This window comes from Pseudopodoces humilis, chromosome 1 (genome assembly GCF_049639895.1).
Source record: "Pseudopodoces humilis isolate 2021_Gansu_Grassland_sample_001 chromosome 1, ASM4963989v1, whole genome shotgun sequence".
NCBI lineage: Eukaryota > Metazoa > Chordata > Aves > Passeriformes > Paridae > Pseudopodoces > Pseudopodoces humilis.
In genome coordinates, this window is record NC_142200.1 from 110,040,655 (window position 1) to 110,065,700 (window position 25,046).

The window sequence follows — 25,046 nt, forward strand, 5'->3', positions numbered from 1 at the left end:
GGTGCATACAGCAACACAAAACCCAGTGAAGTTTGTTGAAGCTTGATGACTATCTTTAAAGAAACACAAAACCCCAAACCTCAATGTTTATATTGTTTGTTATTGTATTAATGCTTATTGTACTTAACCCTGTTCTTTGTCTAGGCTGTGAAGTTTTGGAAGTTAATGGATTTCATTCAAATTTTACAGGTGTGGAGGTCTCAAACTGATTTCTATGGGTTTTGTGGAAGCAGACAGCTGGATAGCAAAGAGGTTATACCATGGCTCCAGCTGAGAGAAGCAGTAAGGTGAGCTTGTTACACATCACAGAATCCTCATAGGACCCCCCAACCTTGTAATTGAATTCATATGAAACCAGGTCCATTAGTTTCACTGTCTGTGAAATAACTTGTTTAGCAGGGAGTGTTTTTAATCTAATGCTTGCATTTCAACTGGAGAATAACTAATGTAAGGGGCTGTTTGTTTGCCAGCTTCCTCCTCAGAGTTTTTCTTTTTGAAGTTCAGTTTTGAAACTGAAAATATATTCTAAAGAGCTGTATTTTCTGTATTTTTGAGTTGGCAATGAGCCATCTAATTTTCGTATTTCTAACTACTTTGCACTCAAAGTTGGAGAAGTGGTTAGCTTTTTGATAGCTACAGTTTTTTACAATATTTAAACCTCAATCTAAGTTAACAATTCAGGAAAAGGTTCTGGGAGCTGTTGTTTGTGGAAAAAAAAGACAATGGAACGTAAGACCTTCAAAGCCAGTTTTGAATATGAATATTTTATAAGTTGGGTCTTGTTTGCTCAAATGCCAAATACCTGGTAAGCAGGAATTCAGTACACGAAAGCTGAACTCTTAAGTCTTTTCTGCTTCTTTCCTACTCTTCTTCCCCTTCTCCTCACTCATTCCCAGGACTGATGAACATATGCAGCCTACCTTCAAACTTTTTATCGCCCATTTGTGTTAACTTCAGTCAAAATATTTAACAAGACATTTTTTTAGCACTAAGTACAACCGAAATGTTTCATTTCAGCCTTTAAAGCTTTGTTCATTTGCTGTAATTACAGTATCGATTGATAACATTCAAGATAATTGGAGTAACAAAATTAAGTATTGTACATCACTCTGAGCTTTGCTAAACAGAAAACTATTAAAAAGGAGGAGATGAAAGTTCCAAGTCAGGCCATCAGAACTTTGTATTACATCTGTTTGCAATGGGACAAAGCTGCCCATTGCTTCATATGGGCAATACGAAGGGATGTGCCAAAAAAGAGACGTATTGAGTATGTTCCTCTTGATGATATTCTGTGTTGTCCAGCTGCTTATCATAGTGAATCTGGAAAAGTTACAGATTTCAGCTTTGCCAATTTTAACAGTCCTTATAACACTGATTTTGTCAAGTGCTGCTTGAAAGGTTTCTGACTCAAGACAGTGAAGGCCACTAAATTTGAGACAAATTTTCATTATTGCAGTGTTGAAACTCACTTTCTTCAAGCATACTGATAATATGATGTCAGAAATCTGCAAGTTAGCACAGCCTGCCTTATTAAATCCTTTGCAAAAATTTCTGAAGATTATTTCATTAATAATCTGTAGTAATGTGCTAATGTAACTTGGGGTAATTACAGGATAATAATTTTGCTTACTTTTATACAGGTATATAATCTTGTCTCTTTGTTTTTAGGTATGCTTGGCAGTGATTATGGACTATTTATTTGCATCAGATACTCTTATATGAAAATATCACATTTCCAAAGAGCTTAAATATTATTTCATCTTCTGAAACAGAATGGCAGGCTTCAAACGAGGATATGATGGAAAAATTGCAGGATTGTATGACTTGGATAAAACTTTGGGCAGAGGCCATTTTGCTGTGGTCAAACTTGCTCGGCATGTCTTTACAGGGGAAAAAGTAGCAGTGAAAGTCATTGATAAGACCAAACTGGACACTCTTGCCACTGGACATCTCTTTCAAGAAGTCAGGTGCATGAAATTAGTGCAACATCCCAACATAGTGCGGCTGTATGAAGTGATTGACACCCAGACAAAACTGTATCTCATCTTAGAGCTAGGGGATGGCGGAGATATGTTTGATTACATCATGAAACACGAAGAAGGTCTCAATGAAGATCTGGCAAAAAAATACTTTGCTCAAATAGTTCATGCTATATCCTACTGCCATAAACTGCATGTAGTTCACAGAGACTTGAAACCAGAGAATGTAGTTTTCTTTGAAAAGCAAGGACTTGTGAAATTGACTGATTTTGGCTTCAGCAACAAATTCCAGCCTGGAAAGAAGCTCACCACAAGCTGTGGATCTCTTGCCTATTCTGCTCCTGAAATTTTACTTGGGGATGAATATGATGCACCAGCAGTGGGTATGTATGTCTACTCTGAATTCAAGCAGTAATCTATAAACATAAATACCATGATCTTGTACATCTGTTTTCTGTTTCAAGATAATGCCATATGTGGAAAGCAGCTAATTGGCAAGAAATAATATAACCTAGATGAGCTCTGGATGATATAATGCTGGAGCAGCTCTGTTTGAAGGAGATACTCAAACATTCTCAAAAATGCTTAGAAGTTCTTTTTGTATGAAATTATGCAATTGTATACATTGTAGTTATTATTTTTTTTATTAATAATTGGATGCAATGGATATATTTGTAAATATTCTGTTAGCGAGAACTCATCTTCTCTTTGGAAAACTTGCCTGTTTCAGATTTATTTTTAACATGATCCCACACTCCCTTGCACCAAACCACGCGTGATTTTCTTTGCTCAATTTAGCCATGTAAGAATAGCATTGTGGGCCCAGGATGCTTGCGTGTTCTGCTGCAAGGTGGTGGGAAGCCATGTGTACCAGCTACTAACTCAGCTATCAAAGGAGGAGACAGGGAGTTAAGAAAGCTTCAACTCCCTCTATCCCCTCTCTGCCCTTTTATTGTCTGAGAACTGAAAGCAGCAGATGAGTTCCCAGTTGCTCCTAGTGGTGTAAAAGGTAAAAGAAATAGTCATGTGTAAATGAACCTTCGTGTTTCTAGCTGCAAAGTGGAGTGTGCAGGGTGGACTGCTACATATAATTCTCTTACTCTCTCTCTTAGGTCTACTGCTTATTGTAGTAGAAGTAATTTAGAGTCTTTTTAGAATAGCTGTAACAATTGATGGAGGTCACTCAATATTGTCCTGTAGTCATACAGATGGCTTAAATCCGTTAGTTGAGGTACAGCTCACTTCCTCAACAGGTGTAGGTACATATAATTGCAAATAGTGCTTCAAAAATAGCTTCTGATAGTCGACATGCCTCTTGCTCTGTATCTGATACTTTCACGGTGTTAATAGCACCCATTAGGACTCTGTACATGGCTGTGTGTGCTTTTTTATGTTTTGTAGTAGTGACTGTAGTAGTGGTTTAAATTAAAACAGAATTGTCCAGGTTTTTCCTAATTTACCTGAGGTAAACAGCTAATTTTGTGTGCTGACAGGCACACTGTTGAGCTACATCTCTTGCATTATTTTTAAATAGAAATATTTTTAGCTATTAGGTATTATGTTCTTTGCCGAAACTTTTGAATAAGGGCTTCTACCTTTGAATAGGTATTGTACTCTGGGCCTTCCGGACTTGAAAGTACTTTCCCAAGTGTGCTCTAATTAGGAATTTTGGATCTCTGTTATTTCTGGGTTGGCAAATCCATGTTGATGCTACGGCAGTACTTCACAAAATTATTTCTGTTTAGAGTCAGATGTTTTAGATGAGTTGGTTTTATTAGTGGCAAACTAGAGCTCCTGAGTTCTGCTGTGTTCTGCTATGTTTCTTTATTTTGAGAATTTCCTGAAGCATGAGTGTAACTGATAGCAGTGGCCTTCAAAACTAGATGGAAAAGTGCATTTGTTAAATGTTCTGTACAATGCCTTATGTGAATTATTTCTTGAAAAATGGAATAGCAGTCAAATTTTGGAGGATGAGCAAAAAATTAGGTTTTGATATTGCTGCCCAACTGAAGATGCTTGGGAAAAAGGAGGTGTGTGAAGATTAACGGGGGAGGGGGAATTAGGAGCATTATGACCAGATGGTCCAAATTGAATTATATAATTAACAAAGCATTGGATCTCTTAATGATAATTGTCATAATGTTTGTTAGAGTGCTTTGTAAACAATTAGGGAGTTAAACTTCAGGATAGTACTAAAAGAAAGTTTTTTAATGGATTCATAGAGGGGGAGGTCTGGTTAATATGGAATGGATTGAGGTGAATGCTAGAAAAATTAGGAAAAAAATGAAATTCTTTAGCTAGTGTCTAAGAATGCCAGTTATCTTCAATTTCTGAGGATATTCAAATATACCTCAGTGGTTAGTTTTTGCTTACTTATTCCCCAGTGTGCTGTCTCAGCTACTTAAAACTTCTGTCCTAGTTGAGCAATTGCAGTGCTTGTATCCTAACATTTTAATGGCATATTTTTCATCACTTTGTAATGCACTACAAAATCTCTCTGAAGTACTGTCGGTTACCAGAGTAAAAATATCAAAATTTACTATAAGATTCCAGTAAGATGATGACCTGGAAGGGTCTAGGTTTTCTTTTTCTAACTATGGGTAAGAAGGTAAGATACACTATGCAAGTTATCCATGATTTATATATTTTAAATACAAAAACTGGGGGGGGGGGGAGAGCATAAAAAATAGGGCCTTCTTTAAAGCCCTCTTTCCCCCCAGAAGAAATCTTAAATGTAAGTTTAGGAAATCTAACACTAAAAATGTAATTATGTAACTGAGAAATCAGTTCTGCAAACCTTTCTTAAACTTGAAAGATAAACTATCATGCTAGGATGAGGTTGTACTTGTGGACTAGGAATATGTATAAATTCAGAAGTAGGAATTATCAAGAAAGAAATTTCATCAGTTGCATTGTGACGCGAATAATGTGCAACGTTTGTATATATAGCTTGAAATGGTGGTGGAGTGTTGTGAGCTCATTCAGCTGTTGGCTGAATGGGGCTATTAATATTGCAATAATAGTGACTGACAATGACAAAGATTCTTCCATCACTTGGGATGAAATTACATTACAGCTGAACCAATCTAAAATCTTGTTCCTTAGTAAAAAGGAGGTCATGCTTTCTTCCCCAGTGCAATGACATGGTCATGCCTCCTTGTGAGCATCTGACCACTTGAAATCCCACTCAGTTTACTAAAATGACAAATTGAAATGGATTCCCCTGCTTACACTCTGTGCACATTAAAGTGCATTCATTGTGTTTTTAAAGCCCTGCACCTGTTTTTGTTTATGCGAAATTGTTGCAAAAACTATTGGAAGAAAAATTGATCAAGGTATATGATGTGGTTTTTTGGCCCAAGACTTTGCCACAAACATGGCTTTTTGGGTCTCTCATGAATATTATTAGAATGAGTATATAAAGGAAGATAATTTACAGTTTCTTTCAACAAACAGCTGAAATATTTAGGGCACGTCTTTATTAAGTTATATCCTTAATAAAGATAATAGAAAAGCTTGCTTTATGAAAACAATTGTTTCAGCTAGTTGAGGGATTAATCTGCCCTTTATGATGTCACTTGAAAGTTTGCACACTTGAAAAGAGCCTACTTAATTTAGGTCTCTCATTTCCTTTTGTGTTTAAAGCTGTAGTTATAATGATGCAAGAGGAATATTGGGCAATGATCATATGTTCCCAGGGCTTTTCAAAAAGCTGAGTGAGTTAGATAATGAGAAGTTCTGTTGCTTTTCATTTCCCATGTTTTTTTCATACTTAATTAAAATTTGTTCCAATCAGAGGAAAGTGAGAGCACTGTTGTTGGACATAAAGTTCATTTCCTAAATCAAATGGATGTGCTACTTTAATCAGAGTTCTGTCTGGAGGAGTGGTGTGATACTGTGAGCTCCATCAGTATTTAAAAGTTGATAACTACAGATGAGGAAAAACAGTGTGCTTCTGGTAGTACTCTTCCTTTTGCTCTACCAGCATCAACAGAAATTGGATCATTAATTTAATAGAAATTGCCTCTTTCCTAAGTGATAAAATTTAGTTGGAGTTTTTCAGATTAGTTGATTCTTTCAGAGGAAGGCAGGTTCTATTTTAACTGCTTGGCATCTCTACAAAGTGTGAAGTGCTGTGTAGGCTACAGTAACGCTGGAAGACAGACACTTGTGATAGGTTCATATTATTGTAGTTGGGTATTTTGCAAATGCATGGAAACATTTGCAGAGTAAATTCGTTCTTCTGGGGATGAAAACTGGGCAAATTCAGATTGTTGCATTGGGATTTTGTATATTTAGCACAGTTGAGGTCTGGCCTTTAGAGAAGTACTGTAATACACACGTAACATTGTAGTTACTGTCACAGTTACTTAGCATTGCACTCTGTCATCACTGCAACACAAAGAGAATGGTGGCAAAATGTTCCTCATAAAAGGCATGACTAACAAGAATATTGGTTACTGTAGCTCAGTGCTACCCAGCTGGCACTTTGTAGTCCAAATCCAAGGTGCTGCTGCCCTGGAAGTTGCAGATAACTTCTGCTGCTTTAGGAGTTAGATATGGGCTTGCAGAACTCAGACCTGGACATCTTCTGTCAACATGGTATAACTGCCTATCCATTACCTAGTGATGTGTTTTTGATTACAGAAGAAAACAGATATATGTATAACAGATAATGTATAATAAACAGATACAAATATAACAATGTATGTTACACATACACTCTGCTTTCCTGAGATGATGTCACAATGCCTTTAGATCCATTTTGTGTCTGTTGGAATGAACCCAAATTCTTTTATTTTCTTTTGCATCAAGCATTGCCAAGGGCTTTTTACTTGAATATAGTGTTGCTGGAGTGTGCTTAGTGTTCCAAAGCTTCAGCCACGTTCACTATGCTTGAGCATAGCCAGCTAGCCCTGATGACCATGTCTGGCCTGTGTGGAGCCAGTTTAGATGTTCCTGGGTGTGTACAACACTTTATTCTCAAACTGAATGGCTAATGTAAACCTGTGCCCAGTGGCTATATACAGTAATCTTTTGCACTGAAAAAACACTGAATAGAAGATTTGACTGACTGATACTAAAAAAACAAGGTTGTAAGATACTTGCAGATCATAAACAATATTGAATAATTGAGCATACCTGGCAGCATTTTGGAGTTTCAGTATGCTCAAAATTAGATTATAGCCAAATTCTGAGAAATGAGAAGCATTTCTCTGCTTGTTTTGTTTTGAAAATCTTCCTTTTTATTGTTGTATTACAACCCTTCAGACCATTTATATACATAGATACGTTATGGAATGAGCTTGAGGCTGGAAGGGTGCAGAAAGCTGTAGGTGTGAAACCTAGCTGCTTCCAGGATAAGGTGTGCCTCCCCTTCTGTTTTGCTTGCCTCAGTGCATGGCTGGCCATTTGATAAACTGACTTTTATCAGCTAACTTGGCAGAAAACTGTTAGAAAGCTGAATACTGACAGAAAACCTCTCTGCAGGCTTAACTTCTGCCAGGTTAGCAGAGCTGTTTATTCCCTTAGGATGGAGCAGAAGAGGTGGCGCACAGGAAGTGAAGGGAATACGGAGCTTGGAGTAGAATTCTGGAGGAGAGTGGTAGGACCTGTCCTTGAGTTAGCAAGTTTAGGTAATATCAGCTTTGCCTGGCTCACTTACCTTCACCTTCTGTGTAAGAGAAACTCCTTTGACTGAAATTCATCACCATTGCCAGTGTATTTTTAGGAGAATTGTACACTTTAGTTCTCGATTTCAAATAGGTTTTTTTGAAGCAAAACAGAAGGAACTGATGTGAGTACCAGGTGTATTTCTGTCCTGCTGTGTTCTCTAGTGTACTGGTGTTAGGGGCCATGCTTTTCTGCCTTCACCTTGCTGTGCTGTGTATCTCATGCTACTGAAAAAACTGAGTCAAATCATGAATTAACTTTTTATACTTTTTAGAAGGGGAAAATAGAAGGAATTGGTTGTAGAACACTTTTAGGAAGTGAGTCTTGAGGATAACAAAGGATCTATATTCTGTGGCAAATTATATGCAAATAGTAAAGTTTCTTTTTAATGAAATGGGAGTTCAGTTTTCATGCAGTATGCTATCCTTTGGTTTTTGTTTTTTTTTCCCTCTCAATCTAATTACTGTACTGACAAGAAACTACTTTTGGTGCTTAAAATTGAGGATGTTATGTTGCAAGTACTGGAGCCTTGTATTTGGAAGCAAAGCTTTGATGTGATGGGGCTGCAGTGAATGGTGGGAATCTGTGATCCTGATAACTTCTCGGTAAATCTGAGCAAGCTAATATTTATGAAGTATAATTTATGTTCTGTTCTGGATTACTTTATGCAGAAGTTTTCATGCATTCACCAGTAAACTGCTGGGTGAAGCAAAAAATAATTTATCCAAGTGAAACTACGGAGAAGCTGTCAAGATAGGCTTCAGTTACTGCCATTATCAGCTAAACTGTAATTTAAGTATAGGGATATAGTCATGTTGCTGTGTTCATGGGAGAACTGTTTTCAAGCTGCTGTTGTGGAGCAAGGTTTCATTATGATGAATACATCTCCACAGCCATGTGTCTTTCAAACAAGTACTCAGATTATTTCCAGCCCATGGCTGACTAATTTGGCAACACAGATCTGGAGGGACTGAAATCAGTGGTGTACCAACTAGTTATAAACCAGATGCCCAAGTTTTGCATTCATGTGTAAAGCTATATTCAAATGTTAATTTTTTGTAAATTAAGTACAAATTATGACAGCTAAAATGCATTGGAAAAGATAGTCCATCCAAAAACATGAAGATTTTTTAAGATACCAGGAGCAAATTATCTTTATATACCAAAAAAAAAACAAAGTCACTGCAGTGAAACACGTACAATTGCTGTATGTGCTGTATAGACTTTGATATGGCCGGTGATTTTCAGAACATATTTTATAAAGAAGAAAACTTCCTTTTATGTTCAACTAATTAATGCTGGGTTTTATCCTGTCTGATTATTTTCTGGAGCAGTAGTATTGGAATTCATGCAGAAAATGTTGGTTTATTTTGGTTTTTTAATACAGATTCAGTAACTTTTTGTGGTTAAACAACAGATATCAAAGGAGATAGTGTATTTTTAAATGCAGAACTGATGATTTGGAATAAAACAGACCATTTTGGAATAAAGGCAGTGGCACATGTTCAGTAAGACCTTTCAATGGAGGTGTTTTCTATTAAAATACCCTTACTAAAATTTGAGATGCATTAGTTACTAAAAACATGAAACAAACAACTGTTTGTATTTTAGTGGTTTTATTCAAACAGCAAAACCCATGCTATTGACTTCAGGGAAAAATAATGAAATCATAGAATGGATTGAGTTGGAAGGGACCTTAAAGACCATGCATTCATTCCCAACCCTCTGCTGTGGGCAGGGAACCTCCCACTAGACCCTGTTGCTCAGAGGCCCCTCCAAACTGGCCTTGAGCACTGACAGCAAATGGGGCATCCATAACTTCTATGGACAGCCTGTGCCTCACCACCTTGACAGTGAAGAATTTCTTCCTAATATCCAATGTAAACTTGCCCACACTCAGTTTAAAGACATCAGCCTTTGTCCTTCACTCCGTGCCCATGTGAAAAGTCCCTCCGCAGCTCTCTTGTTTCCCCAGAACCTTCTCTTTCCCAGGCTAAACTACCCCAGCTCTCTCAGCCTGTCTCCACAGGGGATATGCTTCAGCTCTCTGATAATCTTCATGGTGTTCTCTGGACTCACTGTATCAGGTCATGTCCTCCTTATGTTGGGGCTTCCAGAGTACAAGCACTAGTGGCCAGGCTGAATGAAAATAGGAATAACTTTGGAAGAGAAGACTTAGTTACTGATGATCATGTCTTAATCAAGGGAAATAACTTGGAACAGACTGTTTCACCAGACAGATAGCAAATTATTTCCTTAATTAGCTTAATAATAATAAAATGCCAATTGCCATTTATGCTCTTTTTTGGAGGGATGGGGAAAGGAAAATATTTCTGTTAATTTGTGTACTAATAGTAATATTGATGGGATGTTTAGTGCTTTAAAACAAAGAAAAATACCTGTTCTGCATGTTAATTTAAAAAAGCTTAGCCTTGATTGTGTATTTTTCTCCTCAGCCTTTAGCAAGGGAAAGATAAATCCCATTTTACAAAGACAAAAAAAGTTAACAGATGGCAGCATCTCTGAGAACTAGAGAGGTCAGTATACAAGTTCATTGAATAGCTTCTTCATTAGAAATGAAAGAATGAAAGAGTAGTTAAATCAGCTAAAAATTTAATATCTATTAAAAGGTAATCCTTGTTCTTTACTCTTACACTTGAAATTTTACTGGTCCAGTTTGAGCATATTCTAGATTTGTCAGTAGTCTTTGCACATGATAAGGTAAAAATACTTGTGATATGTAGAAATGCTGTTATCTTTTAACACAATTATTCTCTGCCTTCTCGCTGCTGACTTTTTATGCAAGGGATGCAACTTTTTAAGATTTTTAGGCTACAAAGGAGTGGAAATGCTTCTCTTACTCTTTTTGAAACACAAGTATATCAACAGGCACTATTCAAATGATTCAGTGTATGATACCAGCTTTTATCTTTTGTACTGTTGTATATAATATTTTAGTACTATTTTTAGTAGAGGTCTCTTCTGCAGTGTTTCACCTGTTGTGTGAATTTTTACTCTTAAATTGTGTTTTGGTTCTTCAGGCAATTATGTGAAGCTGTGCTATACATTTGAGTATTCATTCAGTTTCCCTCAACCTATTCTGTGAACAGGTTCTTAAATTCTAACTTGTAACAAGCATGCTTGCCACTTAACCTGATGAGTTAGCAGCCTGTCCTGCTCGTGAATGCATCGCGGTACCACCCTTCAATCCAAATGAAGGAGTTCATGTGGGGTTTTTGTGTCTTGAGTTCAAAAGAGCAGTCTGCAGGTCTCCAGTGCTCCCTAGCTCTGAACATGCCCAAAGTGAAGAGATACTGATGATTTTACCTAGTTTTTTTTTCCCATTTAGCTCTGCATACAAGAACTAGGTATTGAAGTGCTGGTGTGTTGAATCTCTTCCAAGGCTTGTGTTCAGCAAGTTTCTATGGATTGGGCTTTCTTCATGAAATCTGCTCTGAAGAGGGTAGCAGCATCAGGGGTAACATTCTTCAGAGTCTTAACACAGTAGTTAGAGTAACTGCCTATAATCCTGGAAATAGGGGTCCATTTCCACCCTTGATTTATCCACAGTCTGTTTGTTGATACCTCTTCTAGTGGCAAAATAAACATGTAAACACTTCTGTCATTTCCATAAAAGTTGGTTTGTTTCCTTTTAGCTTAAGTGGTTCCTAGTAGAAAAGAACTATAATGTTCAGCTGTTATAGTAAATAATGTGAAGAGAAATTTATAAAACCTGGCTAAATTTACTCAGTATTACAAGTCATTTTTGTGTCTTGTAATCTCTAAGTTCACTTATGACTTCTGTCACTTATGTAGAAACGTACATCTTATCAGCTGAGCAATATACACTGTACCCCTGTTGAGCAGTTCTAAATTTAAGTTAGGAGGAAAAAAATTCAACCCTTTTCCCATCCAGGTGTGAAATAAACAACTTCAGTAAGTAGACTCAATTTACATTATGTATGTATATGCAAATGTGTGTATTCCAAAATGACTATGGATTTTTAATTGCTTAAAATCACAAGTTTGTGTAGCACATATAAAGTGTGACAAATGTCTGACTTGTGGTGAACAGTAGATATTTGAGGGAATATGAAGCTATAAGCATCCCGTGCCACTTAAGTTGTAACTTACTGAAATCCTAAGTACTTATTTTAGGAGTAAATCACAAACTTTAGAAAGTAGTAAGTGACTAATGAAATGGTGAAGCAGATGAATTTGGCTTTTGTGGAGTGTGCAAACTTGAACATGACAGATGTTTGACCACCCTGTGTTTAAGACAAGTGTAGCACAGACAGCTAATGTTGTAATTTGGTTTCTATGGCAGTGACTTCACATTATGTAAGGAAGTTGCATATACACAGCCCTGGTTGTCATGGTTCATGGTCCCTTCCTGATTATTTAATGGCTTAGAAAACAAAAAGAAATTCCCTACTGCAGCTAGTTACTACTGCTTTTATTCTTATTTTATTCTTGTCATAGAAATGACAGTTTCAAGTTACCCAATTTAAAGGCTAAATTGTATCTTGAGATCTTCACAGGACTTTTGAAAGAGACCTTGATTTTGGCTACTGCAGAATAGAAGTGTGCCTTCCTTTACTATAACAACTTTGCAGGTGATTAAGAATACTAAATGCATCCAGCATGTTGGGCCTAATTTCTGCTTTTCCATCAGTTTTCTAAAGAGAGCAAATTAGATGACCCTTAAAGACAGAAACAAGCAGTTTCCATAAAGCCTTCATCTGCTAATTGCTAGTTACTAAGAGTAGGAAAAGAACTTAAAATTGTGAAAAATAAATTATTGTTTGAATCTGCTTTTTAAAGGTGGTCTCTGTAACCTTTCTCTTCCTTGTGTTCCTTCAGTTAAGACTCTCATCTAGAACTGGCACTGACACTTATTATGACAGAACAAAGCTCTGCCAATGAACACTGTCTTATGTGGCTTTGTGTATTGCTTGGGGAAATAATAAAATTTGGTAAATAAACATTATAATAAAGTAAACTCTGATTATCCTTTACTAACTTCTCTAAGACAACCCTTCTGAAAGATCCTGCATCTTTCAGCCAGATTACACTATTCTGGAATAGAATAATTCTCCAAAATGAGCTGTAATTATTATATGAAATGGGTGAACAAAAATTGTATATTTAGAGAAGAAATCAGTATATTTAAGTGTTTTTGCAGTATGTTTTCTGAATTTGACTGAAAAATATGCAGCTGTGTTAACAAGAGCCTCGTTAAAGGTGGTGTTGCATCAGTCATCTAGTTGGTTGACTTCAGTTGCATGAGGAGTTGCAAACAATTGATGTGGTCTGGTTAAACTGTGGCATGGAAAAGGGACAAAGAATCAACACCTTGTTTGGACAGTTTGCATATGAAGGGGCAGGACAGAACTCTTGAATGTGTTCTCTTAGTACACCTGCAGACACCCAAATGCTTGGCTCTGCTTCCCGAAATGAGAAGCTTGCTATAATATGATATTGCAGGGCTTGTGAAGATGTTGCTAAGATGACATCTGACTTGTGACATAATAAGGTCTGCACTAAGCCTCCCAGTGATTTTTCTGTCTTACATGTGGATTAGACTTTCTCAGGCACACTCTCTTCTTGCTTCCTGGTTATTAGTAGACTTCTAGGTTTTGCTGAGGCTCCTCACCTTTGTCCATGATACTGCAAGCTGAGTAATTTTAGCCACCTTGACTGTAGGCGCAGTGAAGCTGATCTTTTTACAGCTACAGCTATAAAAATAGGCTGATAATAAAAGCCAGGTAATTGTTTCTGTCCACTGCTATTTCTTGGTCACATCAGAATAAACATCTGCTGTGCTGCAGGGTAACAAAATACACATTTGTCAGAAAAGTATAATAGGAAGCTTTGCCTGTAGTATATAAGAGCGAGGTAAAGTGTAGTTGTTGCTGTTCCAGTGCGCTTCACTGAAAGGCTAAGAATATCTACATAATATGTCAAGGTTAAATGGTCTTAAGCACTATTTTTAGTTTCTGAAAGAACTTTTTCTGCATACACATTATCCCCTTTTAGTGTATCTTATGTGCATTAAATAGAATTCGTGATATAATGAAATACAGTAGCAATTCAGTGCATGATTTATATTTCATTATTAACCAGTTTATATTCTATTTTCATATAGCTGTGTTAAAGCTATTTCATTTTGCTATTTGCAGCTCTTCTTATCTGGAAAGACCCATGGGAAAAAACTGCAAAATACAGTAACTAGTGAAAGAAAAAATACACAAAATTCTCTGTTATGTGCTGGCTAATCAGTAATGACTGCTTTATTTGTAAAAACATAAAGGTTGATATCTAATGGACATTGCATAGTCGCAAACAATAGTGGTTTGGGGGTTTACTTTGCATTTAGAGGATCAGCTGGATTTTGCTTCTAAAAATGTTTTTTATTTTTATGAAGTAAATGTGCATATGTGTTTATCTAAATAAATTTCAGAAAACTAAAACAGTACCTATTACATATATTCTTCCAAATTGAAATACAGCAAAGTGTATGTATAGCCTAGAGAAGAAGCCATGTGTGTAAAATGGAAAAAAAATTAGGAGGCTACCTCGTAATGGAAAGTACTTAAAAACATGTTCAGTATCTGCTCAGCGCAATTGAAACTTCAAGGTCTGGTCAAATTTCCTGTGTATGGTGATTTAATGGAAATTCAGTTCATGTCTTTCTTTGATTGCTGTCCTTTTCTCTATTTTTAAGCTTGATTTCTTACACTGCTGTCTTTTTCCTTCTGTATAAACTTATGTGCTTATTTTTAAATAACAATTTAATTAGATTGTTCCCCTCCCCAGTATTTTTCTCTTGGCTTAAATTTGGCCAGTATGTATTGCTTTATTATAGCAAATGTAATTTGTCTGTAATAATGAATACTGTGTGGATTCTTGTACTTCACGCTAAAAGGACACATGAAACATTCTCTTGTGGAGAAGTATTGAACGGAATACTAGGATAGATCAAATCACAACACAGATATTAGGCAAAGTGAAAAATCTAGGAAGGATATTGATAGCCAAAAGATGACTGGTCATAGAAATGCATAAATTCACCTGTCTTTTGTGCTTGCAAAAATTTCACATAATCTGTTGTGTTGTGGGAGATAGATAATACACCAAAACCTTTTGGCTGCTTTGAAACTAATCAAGAAAGCAGAAAGACAGCAAGTAACGTTACAAAATTAAAGGTGAACCTTTTAGGTGAAACTGCCTCCCTGTCTTGTGAGGGCTTTTAAAGTCCTGCATTCCTAAACATTGCCTTTCTGGCATTAAGCTGTCGAAGTCCTAAAGCACTTACTGAGTCTGTAAACATGGTGATGGTCATGCTGAATTTGCAGGTTATACATGATGTGGTGTACCAGCCTCAAAATGCTGAGTACCTACAGGATTGAGGCCCTAGTGAGCATAGCAGAAATCCAGTAATTGTCTGAGTTTAATAGCATACACTTACTACAAATTAGAGCTCTAAAGAAAATTACCATGTAGTGTTTCTATTCCCCTGTCAGCAAAACCATAAGAAGAATAGGTCCTAACTAGCAAAAGGAGTAATTGTTCTAGGGATGAATCTGTGTGATTTACTTTATTAAATAAAACTGTAGCTATCCTTCTGCATGAAATGCACTTTGAGTATTTCAAATGGGCCACAGAAAGCGAGATGCAGTTGAGTAGGTAGCTTATGTTCCCCTCTTGCAAGTCCTTCCAGGAAAAAGCTGGCATGCTCTGTGTCCCAGATCACTGCTGGCTGCTCTACCCTCTTTCCTTGGGAGGTGCCTGCCCAATCATTTCTCAGCTGTTTGGTTTTAATGGGTACAGATCTGTAACATGTTAAGGGTTTAAGATTGCTGCTGAAATTCCCAGAGCATGGAGTTGTAGCTTCAAGTTTAAGATCATGGAAATTTTATTAAGCATGTATTGGAGTGAGTTACTTCTTTTTCTGTAATATGGTGCATTTCTTAATATTTATGCTTCCTTTATTAAATGCAGTGACACTCATGAAATATTTTCTTTTAGGCAGGCTCTTAATAAAAATTTGAACTAAATACTATTACACTAAGTAGAAACCAACTACAGAAGCCCCAAAGTGCTTCTTTTTCATCTTTTGGTATGCCATTCCACTGGGGAACAAGAGAGTTGTTAAATGTTTATTTTACACAAGCAGGAATTAGAAGGAAAGAAGAAGACTCCCAGAGTGTAGTAGAAATCACTGTTAATTGTTATGTTTGTATATTTAAAAAAAACAACCAACTAGCACCCAAAACCCACTTGTCCACACTTCATAGTATCATTGTATAAGAAGCTGGTTTTACATAAACTAATTTAATTACTGTTGGAAGTGCCAAATTTTAAAGCAACAGAACACCGCTGAAGGAAAAACATAGCAAAATCAGTCTTACTGAAAAAAGGGACTTTCTTTGTAATTTCTTACATCATGGAGTAGGTGGGGGTTGGTCTCTTTATCCAGGCAGCAGCTGACAGAATGAAAGGAGAGTCCTAAGCTGCGCCAAGGGAAATTTAGGTTGGATGTTAGGAAAAAAGGTTTTTTATGGAGTGATAAAGTACTGGAATTGTCTGCCTGGGGGAGTGGTGGAGTCACCATGGATGTGTTTAAAAAAAGATTGGATGTGGCACTTGGTGCCATGGTTCAGTTGAGGTGTTAGGGCATGGGTTGGACTCAATGATCTTAAAGGTCTCTTCTAACCATGTGATTGTGTGATTCAGAGTAACATGTAAACAATAGAACAGTTTATTTATGCAAGCCCTTCAGAAAGGAATGTGCTTGGAATTCAAATCTCTTGAATAACCTGGCCTACCTGTTGTCAAAGGGTAATGAATTCATGCCTTCTAAGTGACCAGATTATTTTCAGCTTTACCTAACACTGCTGTCAAAAGTGTTAATGCATCTCAAACATTATGCATCCTTGAAGTAATGAATTCTGGGCTTTTTTTCCCCTTCAAAAACTGTAAAAGCTGTCAAGCAGTGGAACTACTGTATTTTGTACTTCAGTGGAATTGCAATTTCCATAAATAATGCTCATAATGAAGAGTGCAATAATCATCCCAATATGCATTTTAAGTATATTTCATGGGTTGGATGGTAATTACGTCTGTATCCTAAACAGTTTGATTTTTCTAAATGTGCACTTTATATTTACAGATATATGGAGTTTGGGGGTCATCCTCTTCATGTTGGTCTGTGGACAACCACCATTCCAAGAAGCAAATGACAGTGAAACTCTGACTATGATAATGGACTGCAAATACACAGTGCCACCTCATGTGTCCAAAGAATGTAAAGAGTAAGTAGAGTACTAAGCAACTTGGAAGCATTCACAGAAGTGAATTTTCATTACTTTTGGGGGTTTCCCATACTATATTATCAATGTGTAGAATATTCCTTGATAGCCTTCCTTTTATGTCTCTCAGTTGTCATGCATTTTATAAAGAACTGAAGAAGTTACTCAGTACTGATTGCCTTTGGCCAACTCTTTTGCTGGACAAATTACCAGGTGGTGTTGTGATTATTCTGTCACAATTGCTTATCAATTTCTGTCCAAACAACGAATTACCAAAACCTGTCACACAGCAAGTTTTGCTCTTCTCCTACTGAAATTGCAAATCCAAATTAACATCTTGGGTTACCGAAGGAGAAAATATTTGGTCTGGAAATACCATATCCACTTAGGAGTCACAATTCCTTTTGATGTGTTTTTCTGCAGTGTTCATTGGAGCTTTTTTATTGATCTGTTCCAGTATTTCCCATGTTTCTCTATTGGTTAATGACCTTCGGGCCTATAAAAACACATCCCAGTTGCATCATTTAGACAATTTTAAAATACTTTTCTGGGTTCTTGAATTTGCAGTGGAATATCTTTTAATTTTCAATACAGAGAACCATATGCTTTTATAAATGCTTGAAAAATGCATTTGGTTCAGTCAAAAAAAACTAGAACAGCATCTAGAATTCTGTTATTTGCCAAAGAATGAAGTTTGTTACAGATGTGGTCATGATGACCATTCCTTTCTTTTCCTGTCATCTGTGCAGTCAAGGAGTCTAATCCATAATATGGTGGGCAGCATCCTAGCCTGCATCAGCAGCAGTGTGACCAGCAGAACCAGGACAGTGATCCCCTGTGCTCAGCACTGGTGTAGGCACATCCTGAACTCTGTGTTCAGTTTTTGAGCTCTCAGGAAAGACATGGAGGCGATGGATTGTGTCCAGAGAAGGGCAGTGAAGCTGGGGAGCAGCTGGGGTTGTTTAGCCTGGAGAAGAGGAGGTTCAGGGGACACCTTACTGTTCTCTACAACCACCTGAAAAGAGGTTGTAGCCAGGTGGGGTCGGTCTCTTCTCCTAGGTAACAAGCAATAGGATGAGGAAGTGACCTCAAGGTTAAGATTGGATATTAGGAAAAATTTCTTGTCAAGCCTCAGGACAGGCTGCCCAGGGAAGTGGTAGAATCACTATGCCTGGAGGTGATGATTCAAAGCCAATGTAGATGTGGCACTTAGAGAAGTAGTACAGTGGTGAGCATGGTGGTGCTATTTTAGTGGTTGGACCTGATGCTCTCAGTAGTCTTTTCCAACTTTAATGATTCTATCATTCTGTGCCATAGCTGGTGTTCTTGTCTTGTCATTAGTGTTTAGCACACTCCAGTAACATGGAAAAGCTGCTCTGAGCTTGAAGAGCTTCACATACAGGAAGAGGTTTAAAGTACAATACAGGTAGAGGTTTAAGAGGGACCTCTTATCAGTGAATTGTATCAAATCCATCTCTTGAGATGCTGCATGCTGTGTGAGGCCAGGAAACTTCTCTTCTGCAGCCTTTTGCTTAATATACTTGCTAACATTGATTTGCTTACATGTCCAGATCTGCTTTCTCTATACAAAACATGAAAAATGTACAGCTCGTTACCCAGGACCTCTATAGGTTAGGTTTTCTTAGGGAAAAGGTCTGGGAATGTTTAAACTTCCTTCTTGGAGTGAAAGCATTCGTGGTTTGAGATGCATAAACAAGCTTCAAGCAGGAGGCACATGTGCTGCATTTGTGCCGTTTGACTACAGGTGTAGTTTAAGGAAAAGTCAAATTAGATATGGAGTTTGTTCTCTTTCTGTCATAATATTAACAAAAGCAAAGAAACTCAAGGCTCCCATGTCTCACCCCACTTTTCCTCTTGGTAAGGGCAGAGACCACAGCTAATAAAAATAAATGTGACTTTTTTTTTATAATAGAATTTTTAAAGAAGGTTGGATTAAACTCCACTTTAAAATCAATACATCATCTCACACAGAAAAAAACAAACAAAAAACCCAAACAAAAAACCCCATAAAAAGTTGTGATTACCTTTGTGCTTTGTTTGTGGCCTTGTAGTCAGAAGTTGCATGGTATAGTATATTTAGTGGAAGAAAAAGCAGTATATGAGAGCTGGAGAACATGGAGCAATACAGTTTCTTTGTAACCTTGGCAACAAGACCATATATCCATATTTGTTGAACAAAGGCAAAAATACTTTCCCCAAGAATTTTCCACGTATAGTAAGTGAACAGAGATATGCTCTGCTAACGAAGTCTTTTTCTCTGTTTACTTGGGGAATTCTTCATGCACTTTCTTTCCAGCATTTGTAAAATCTCAGTATCAACTCATTAATAGATCTGTCACTACATTGTCCCAGAGAGTGTATTGGTCTGTTTAGGTTTTTTTCTATGTGGGTAGAACAAATCAAAGTATTTTTAAGGATATTGAAGACTCAAATGTCTGCTAGTTACTTCAGAATAAAATATTTCTGTTTCTCTTGCCATTCCACATACTTGTTGACAGCAGCAATAATAAAAAAACACATTTATCTTGCTTTACAGACTAGCTGATAGGCCACCTGTGACCTACAGTTGCCCTATAAAACCTACTAAAATTGAAGAAATGAGAAAAATCAGATGAATTATCTAAGTACAGTAAAGGAACACTGCAGTGTTCATATCTATAGTTTTAATAAATTATTTCAGTTTAGCAGTATTTGTAATGTCTTTGAGACTAAACTGTTTCCCATCACATTGTTTACTGTGAGACTTATGAAGATCTCTGTGACCTGACAGCACAAAATGTCTTCCTAATGTTGCTTTTTACAGCAGCTGTTTTTTTAAACACGTGTGCATTTTTGTTTAGATTTATTTTTTATTCACAGTCTAATTACACGGATGTTGCAGAGAGACCCGAAGCGAAGGGCATCTTTGGAAGAGATTGAGAACCATGCATGGCTCCAAGGAGTTGACCCATCTCCTGCAACCAAGTACAATATTCCTCTTGTATCGTACAAAAATCTGTCTGAGGAGGAGCACAACAGTATCATACAGCGCATGGTTCTTGGGGACATCGCAGACAGAGATACCATAGTGGAGTAAGTCAGCAGCGTTCTAGATGCAGTTTGTTCTGTGCATCCCTCGTTTTTGATTCAACATCATAAGAACCTGTATACTTCAGTGTTTAAATATCAGGCAAAGTACTACAGTCTTGCACTGTCATAGGCTATTGTAGGATCAGAAGTACTTAAGTGTACCCAAATTTGGGAAAAACATGAAGAAAATGTGTTGGAAGAGTGTTTTGATTCCTGCAGTAGCCATCCTGAGTAAACTTAAATGCTTTGGAATCCATGCTTGTTCTTCATCTCTCATGCGTATTTGAAAGTGATAAATTCTAGCATTTTTCCCTTAGCAAATTTCCAGTGTACCTGAATCTTTGTTAATTTCAAATATTTTTCCCTTTATGTAATGCATAATAATCACTGTCATTGAGGGAGCTTGCTAGAAAGCTACGTAGATTCTTCTAATAGATTAAAACGGCCAAATTTCAAAAATATTCCCCAAATTGAAAACGGTCTTAAACATTTTTTCCTTTTTTTATGAGTTCAGCTGTAAAAAACTGTTCATGGGGAAGGGAAAGCAGCAGTCTTCTTCAGCTCTTAGCTGTGTAACAGGGGCAGCCTTTCTGATACAGTGTCTGAGTGACGCTTACTGGCTTATGAACTTACTTTTGCTATAAACTCAATGTGACAGCCCTAAAATAATGAAAGTTTTCTTCCACTTGTTGCATAACCAAATATTGGTACTTTGTGGCTGCATGTGCCAGTGGGAGAGCCCATCATTGGTGCTGAACATTAATAAAAAGAAGTTCACATTTAAACAATGTAAAATAAAAAATAATTTCTTACTTTTGTTGGATAATATTCTAAGGATGTCTCCTTCCAACTATAGCTGAAATTGCTTGACTTGTTGGCTCTTCATTTTTAATAAAATTAAGGTATGCTCGTCAAAAGATCAGAAATGGGAAGTGCTGCTTTCAGACACTTCCTGCTATGGGAAGCACAGCAAGCTACAAGATGCATGTCCAATTCTTAGAAACCACTGATGGATGGGTTATTTCATGTTTTGTACTTTCCTCAGGGCATTGGAGACTAACAAATACAATCACATCACTGCTACTTACTTCTTACTAGCTGAAAGGATCCTGCGAGAAAAACAAGAGAAGGAAATTCAGACCAGATCTGCAAGCCCCAGCAACATCAAAGCTCAGTTCAGGTGAGAATTGAGGAATCTAAATGGCTTGGAGAGGTTTGGGTTTTTTTGTTTGTTTGTTTTTTATATTGTCTTAATGAGAATATTAAATTTCTCAAGTACTGCTTTCTTGAAAACAGTAAAATACTTACTCATTGCAAATTTTCAAGGTCTTCAAAGTGCTGCAGACACCTCAAACTTTTCAGAAATCAATTGCACATATTTTCAATTCCTACCCTTCTCAGGAAATGACAAGGCAATTTGAAGTGTGTACCTTTGAAGAGGCAAGTTTTCACACCTCCTAGAAAAGGGCTTGTTCATTGACCTTCAGCTCCTCATACAAATTGTGTTGTGTAATATCCCTGGAGAAAAATTAGTTGCATAATCCATAAACCTGCTGATATGGAATTAGTTATAAATGAGAAGTAACTCTAAATGTGATCTGTAGGTTATGTTTTCATGTCAGTTGGCCGTGTTTGTTGTCAAAGAAAAATTGTTGAATTTACCATTTCAATCAGTCACTTAAAGATACTGCAGTAGATTGTTTTTGTGAAACAAAACCATGAAATTAAAAAACCTTATAAGTAAGGTTCCCTGAGATTTTCCAAGCTTCAGCTTGGGACACAGTAAAACTAAAAGGGGGAAATTTGGCTTCTGGCATGTAGTTTATACTGGGGTATGTTCAGCTAGTTCATTTGCTCTGCAGGCAGTTACCAGAGCATCCCACATGTTCAGTTACAGCAGAATATGCTTTAAAACACCCACCCAACCAAAAACAAACCAACCAACCAAAGCATCCAACCCAAAAGGCAAAAAGTATAATTTCCACTTGCACATTGATATTGGAGGATTCAAGTTTTGAGCAATTATTTTTCTTAAACATTGTGCTTTTTCTTTCCTGAGTTAAGTGTTAAACTATCACTAGAGATCTGCTGATATTGAATAAAATATGGCCCATCTTGACAATTGTTCCAGTGAAGATAGAGGAGGTACTGAAGCATTTCCATTAACTTTCATCCTGTAACCTCCAGTCTTCCCTAAAGTTTCCTATTTAGGTAAAATATTGGCAACTGTTACTAGCAATAATGACAATTATTAGTAGATAATTTATTAATGAGAAAAGAATACTAAATGTTTGTGCTGATGTTTAGCATTGCTAAACTAACTCCAGCAACACCTTCAGTGTTGTTCATCTGCATGATTTAGAGAAAAAGACAAAATAACTTGTTCATTCCAAGAGTTTCTTCGTGCAACTTTTGTGCAATGTCATATGTGAAATCATTTAATAGGAATAAATGCTGGGATGTCCTTCTGGTGCACAGTCTAGTTTCCTTGGCCTAATGGATAAAAGTAAGGTACTGCTACCTCAAGTTAAATGTTTAAAAAAAAAAAAGGAGACGTTATAAATTAAGGACACACACTTGGGAAAATGGGCTAAAGTCTCCATTGGCTGTCACCTTGGATTTAGGCTTGAGATTTTAGAGACATCTCTTCTGAATACCATTCTGTCTCCCTGAATTATGAGTTGATGCTCCATGAATGTTACAGTGTTCTCAGTATCTTGGTCATCCCCCGGTGAGACTGCACCCCGCACTTTGTACACCTAATGATCACTCAGTGGTCACTGATGTTGGAGATTTTATCTTAGGTGGTTGCAAGTAGCTCAGAAGAGTTCCTTTTGCAGGCATCTAAGGGTGGCCTACAGAAACTAAATGGCCTGGAGCTTGGTGTTAGAGAGCTCACCTCTCTTCAAGGGTGATACTGTTTGACTCAGCAGTTCTCTCATGCTGGACCATCCCCTCATTTTTATGCCAGCTTCTTTGAAAAAAGAAATCCCATCAAATGTGCCTAATACTAAGTATTACTTATAAAACAAATTACTCTAGAGGAAGATCTGGAGTTCACCTTCAAATGGAAATTCTAAAACTGTAAAGTTGGCTTTTGAATTGTTTGGAGTTTTTTTTCCCTCAGTGTCACTCTTTCAATAAAGAGCAGCTCTAGTTATATAAGAAACTGGAACAAAAAGTTAAATTAATCTAAATTTTTATATGAATTTGTAAAGTTGGAGTAGCTGTAGCCTGCCCTATGAGTATGAATGTTCATAACAAGCACATCTGCACAGACTTGGGAACCCTTGCTCTTATGGTCCCAGTAGCTGTTCTTTGCCTCCATGATGGTTCTAAATTCCAAGTGTTTCTATAGAATGACTTTAAGGAAAAGACACACAGTAGTGCATTACTTTGACTTTTGAGACCTCAAAATATTAACAACAACAGCAAAAAAAAACCAACTCCAAAAAAACAACTTATTTGCAACCTGGAGCTTCTTTTCTGTCCCTCTCTCCCCCCAGGCCCACTAAATGGGGAATAAAAGGAGAGGCAGAAGGGAAAGGAGGCAAACATGGGCTGCTATGAGAGATAAACATATTGTAGTGAGGAGGTTTATTGCCTGGCAACTACAGTACTGTAAGATACTATATTTGCTCTTTATTGTGACAACTACAGAACTCTTCCTATTTTTGCTGACAAACCAGTCTGTTCTTTCAGCATGGCAAGTTTCTGAAAGATTTAGATCTTCATTTTCTGTCATGTTTGTAGTTTTGTTTCTAGTGTATTTAAGTCCTATTTGTTAATTACAGGCAATTGTTTGTGTTTAAAATACACAGCTGAGCGCAAGTCATCAGTAAACTGGGTCAGTGTTTCCCAGCACTTCTGGAGACAGCTGGGGCTAAGAGAGAGTGCCAGTGTCAAACCAAGGCAGACCACAGCCCAGGCTTCACTTCTTGTCTGTGCAGCTTGGCTCAGAGCTGCTGCTTGTGTTGCCTCCCTCCAGGTAGAGCTCCCCACTGGAGAAAGGCTGGTGGAGACCACCAGCAGCTCCCAGAGACACAGGCAGGATCTTCCATGCAGGAAATGCACCACACAGGCTTAGGTGGGCCCTACTCTTAGAGGGTCCTGGGTTAGAGGGTTTCTGGTACTGTCGGTTGAGCAAAACCGATGCAGGTGCTTCATAGCAAAGTCTGCAGCAAGGCTGGCTTTAGTACAGCCTCCTCCTCAAAGTTTATACAACTGGGGAGAGAGCTGTCAGGAGACAACCTGGTGTAGAGCAGTATCTTCTCACACTTTGGGGTCCTTTTCTGTGCAGCCTTCAGCAAGTGCAGTCCTACCGCAGCAAAGAGGTGTCTGAGCCTTCCTTCTTCCTTCAGCTTGACCTCCTGACATGGCAGAGAGCAGGAAACTGATGTGATTCTTGTGTCTTTGTATGCAGCCTGTCAGGCAGATACCTGGGGTCACACTTGGTGTGAAATGTTCTCTGCTGTCCTCCTCCTCTTGCTTCAACTGGGCTAGGAAGCCATGCAGGCCTTTCTTTTGGTACACACAAAATAGGTTAGGAATGTCTTGTAATATGCTGTCCATATATGAACAGAGGTCTCTACCACAGCTTTTCATGCAGTAGCCAGAGTATTTTTGTTTTGTAAAGTTAAGAGATTAGCTAACTTTTTAAAATGAAAGACAAGAAATGTGGGGCTTATGCTGAGTGAAGTCGAAGAATTGTTCCATGTTAACGTGTTGGTCTGTAGATGTTGGTTTTTTGGATTAGGCTTTTAAAATAAAGGCTAACAATCTTTGTTCTTAATTTATTCTGTGTGCATTATTGGAAAATTACAATATATGTTAAGATCTGAATGTAAATCATTGGAGTAGCTTAAGATACTAGAGATAAGACATCAGCTGCCTGTTTGTAAATCTGGTACACACTCATGTTACTTTCATTTTGATTTGAGCTAATGCTATTACAGTGTCATACCTTTTCAGCTTGGATTTACAGTTTATT

General features: G+C 37.4%; 1 protein-coding gene across 1 annotated transcript in view; it reads left to right on the plus strand.

Annotated features, from left to right (window-relative positions):
- SNRK (SNF related kinase) overlaps nucleotides 1-25,046 on the plus strand; it is a 39,871-nt gene that overhangs the window by 10,309 nt on the left and 4,516 nt on the right. The window contains exons 2-6 of the mRNA XM_005518984.3: nucleotides 190-287; nucleotides 1,669-2,362; nucleotides 16,828-16,969; nucleotides 19,847-20,059; nucleotides 21,102-21,236. Coding sequence (XP_005519041.1) covers nucleotides 1,774-2,362; nucleotides 16,828-16,969; nucleotides 19,847-20,059; nucleotides 21,102-21,236 — 1,079 coding nt within the window. The 5' untranslated portion in view covers nucleotides 190-287; nucleotides 1,669-1,773. The remainder of the gene's footprint in view (nucleotides 1-189; nucleotides 288-1,668; nucleotides 2,363-16,827; nucleotides 16,970-19,846; nucleotides 20,060-21,101; nucleotides 21,237-25,046) is intronic.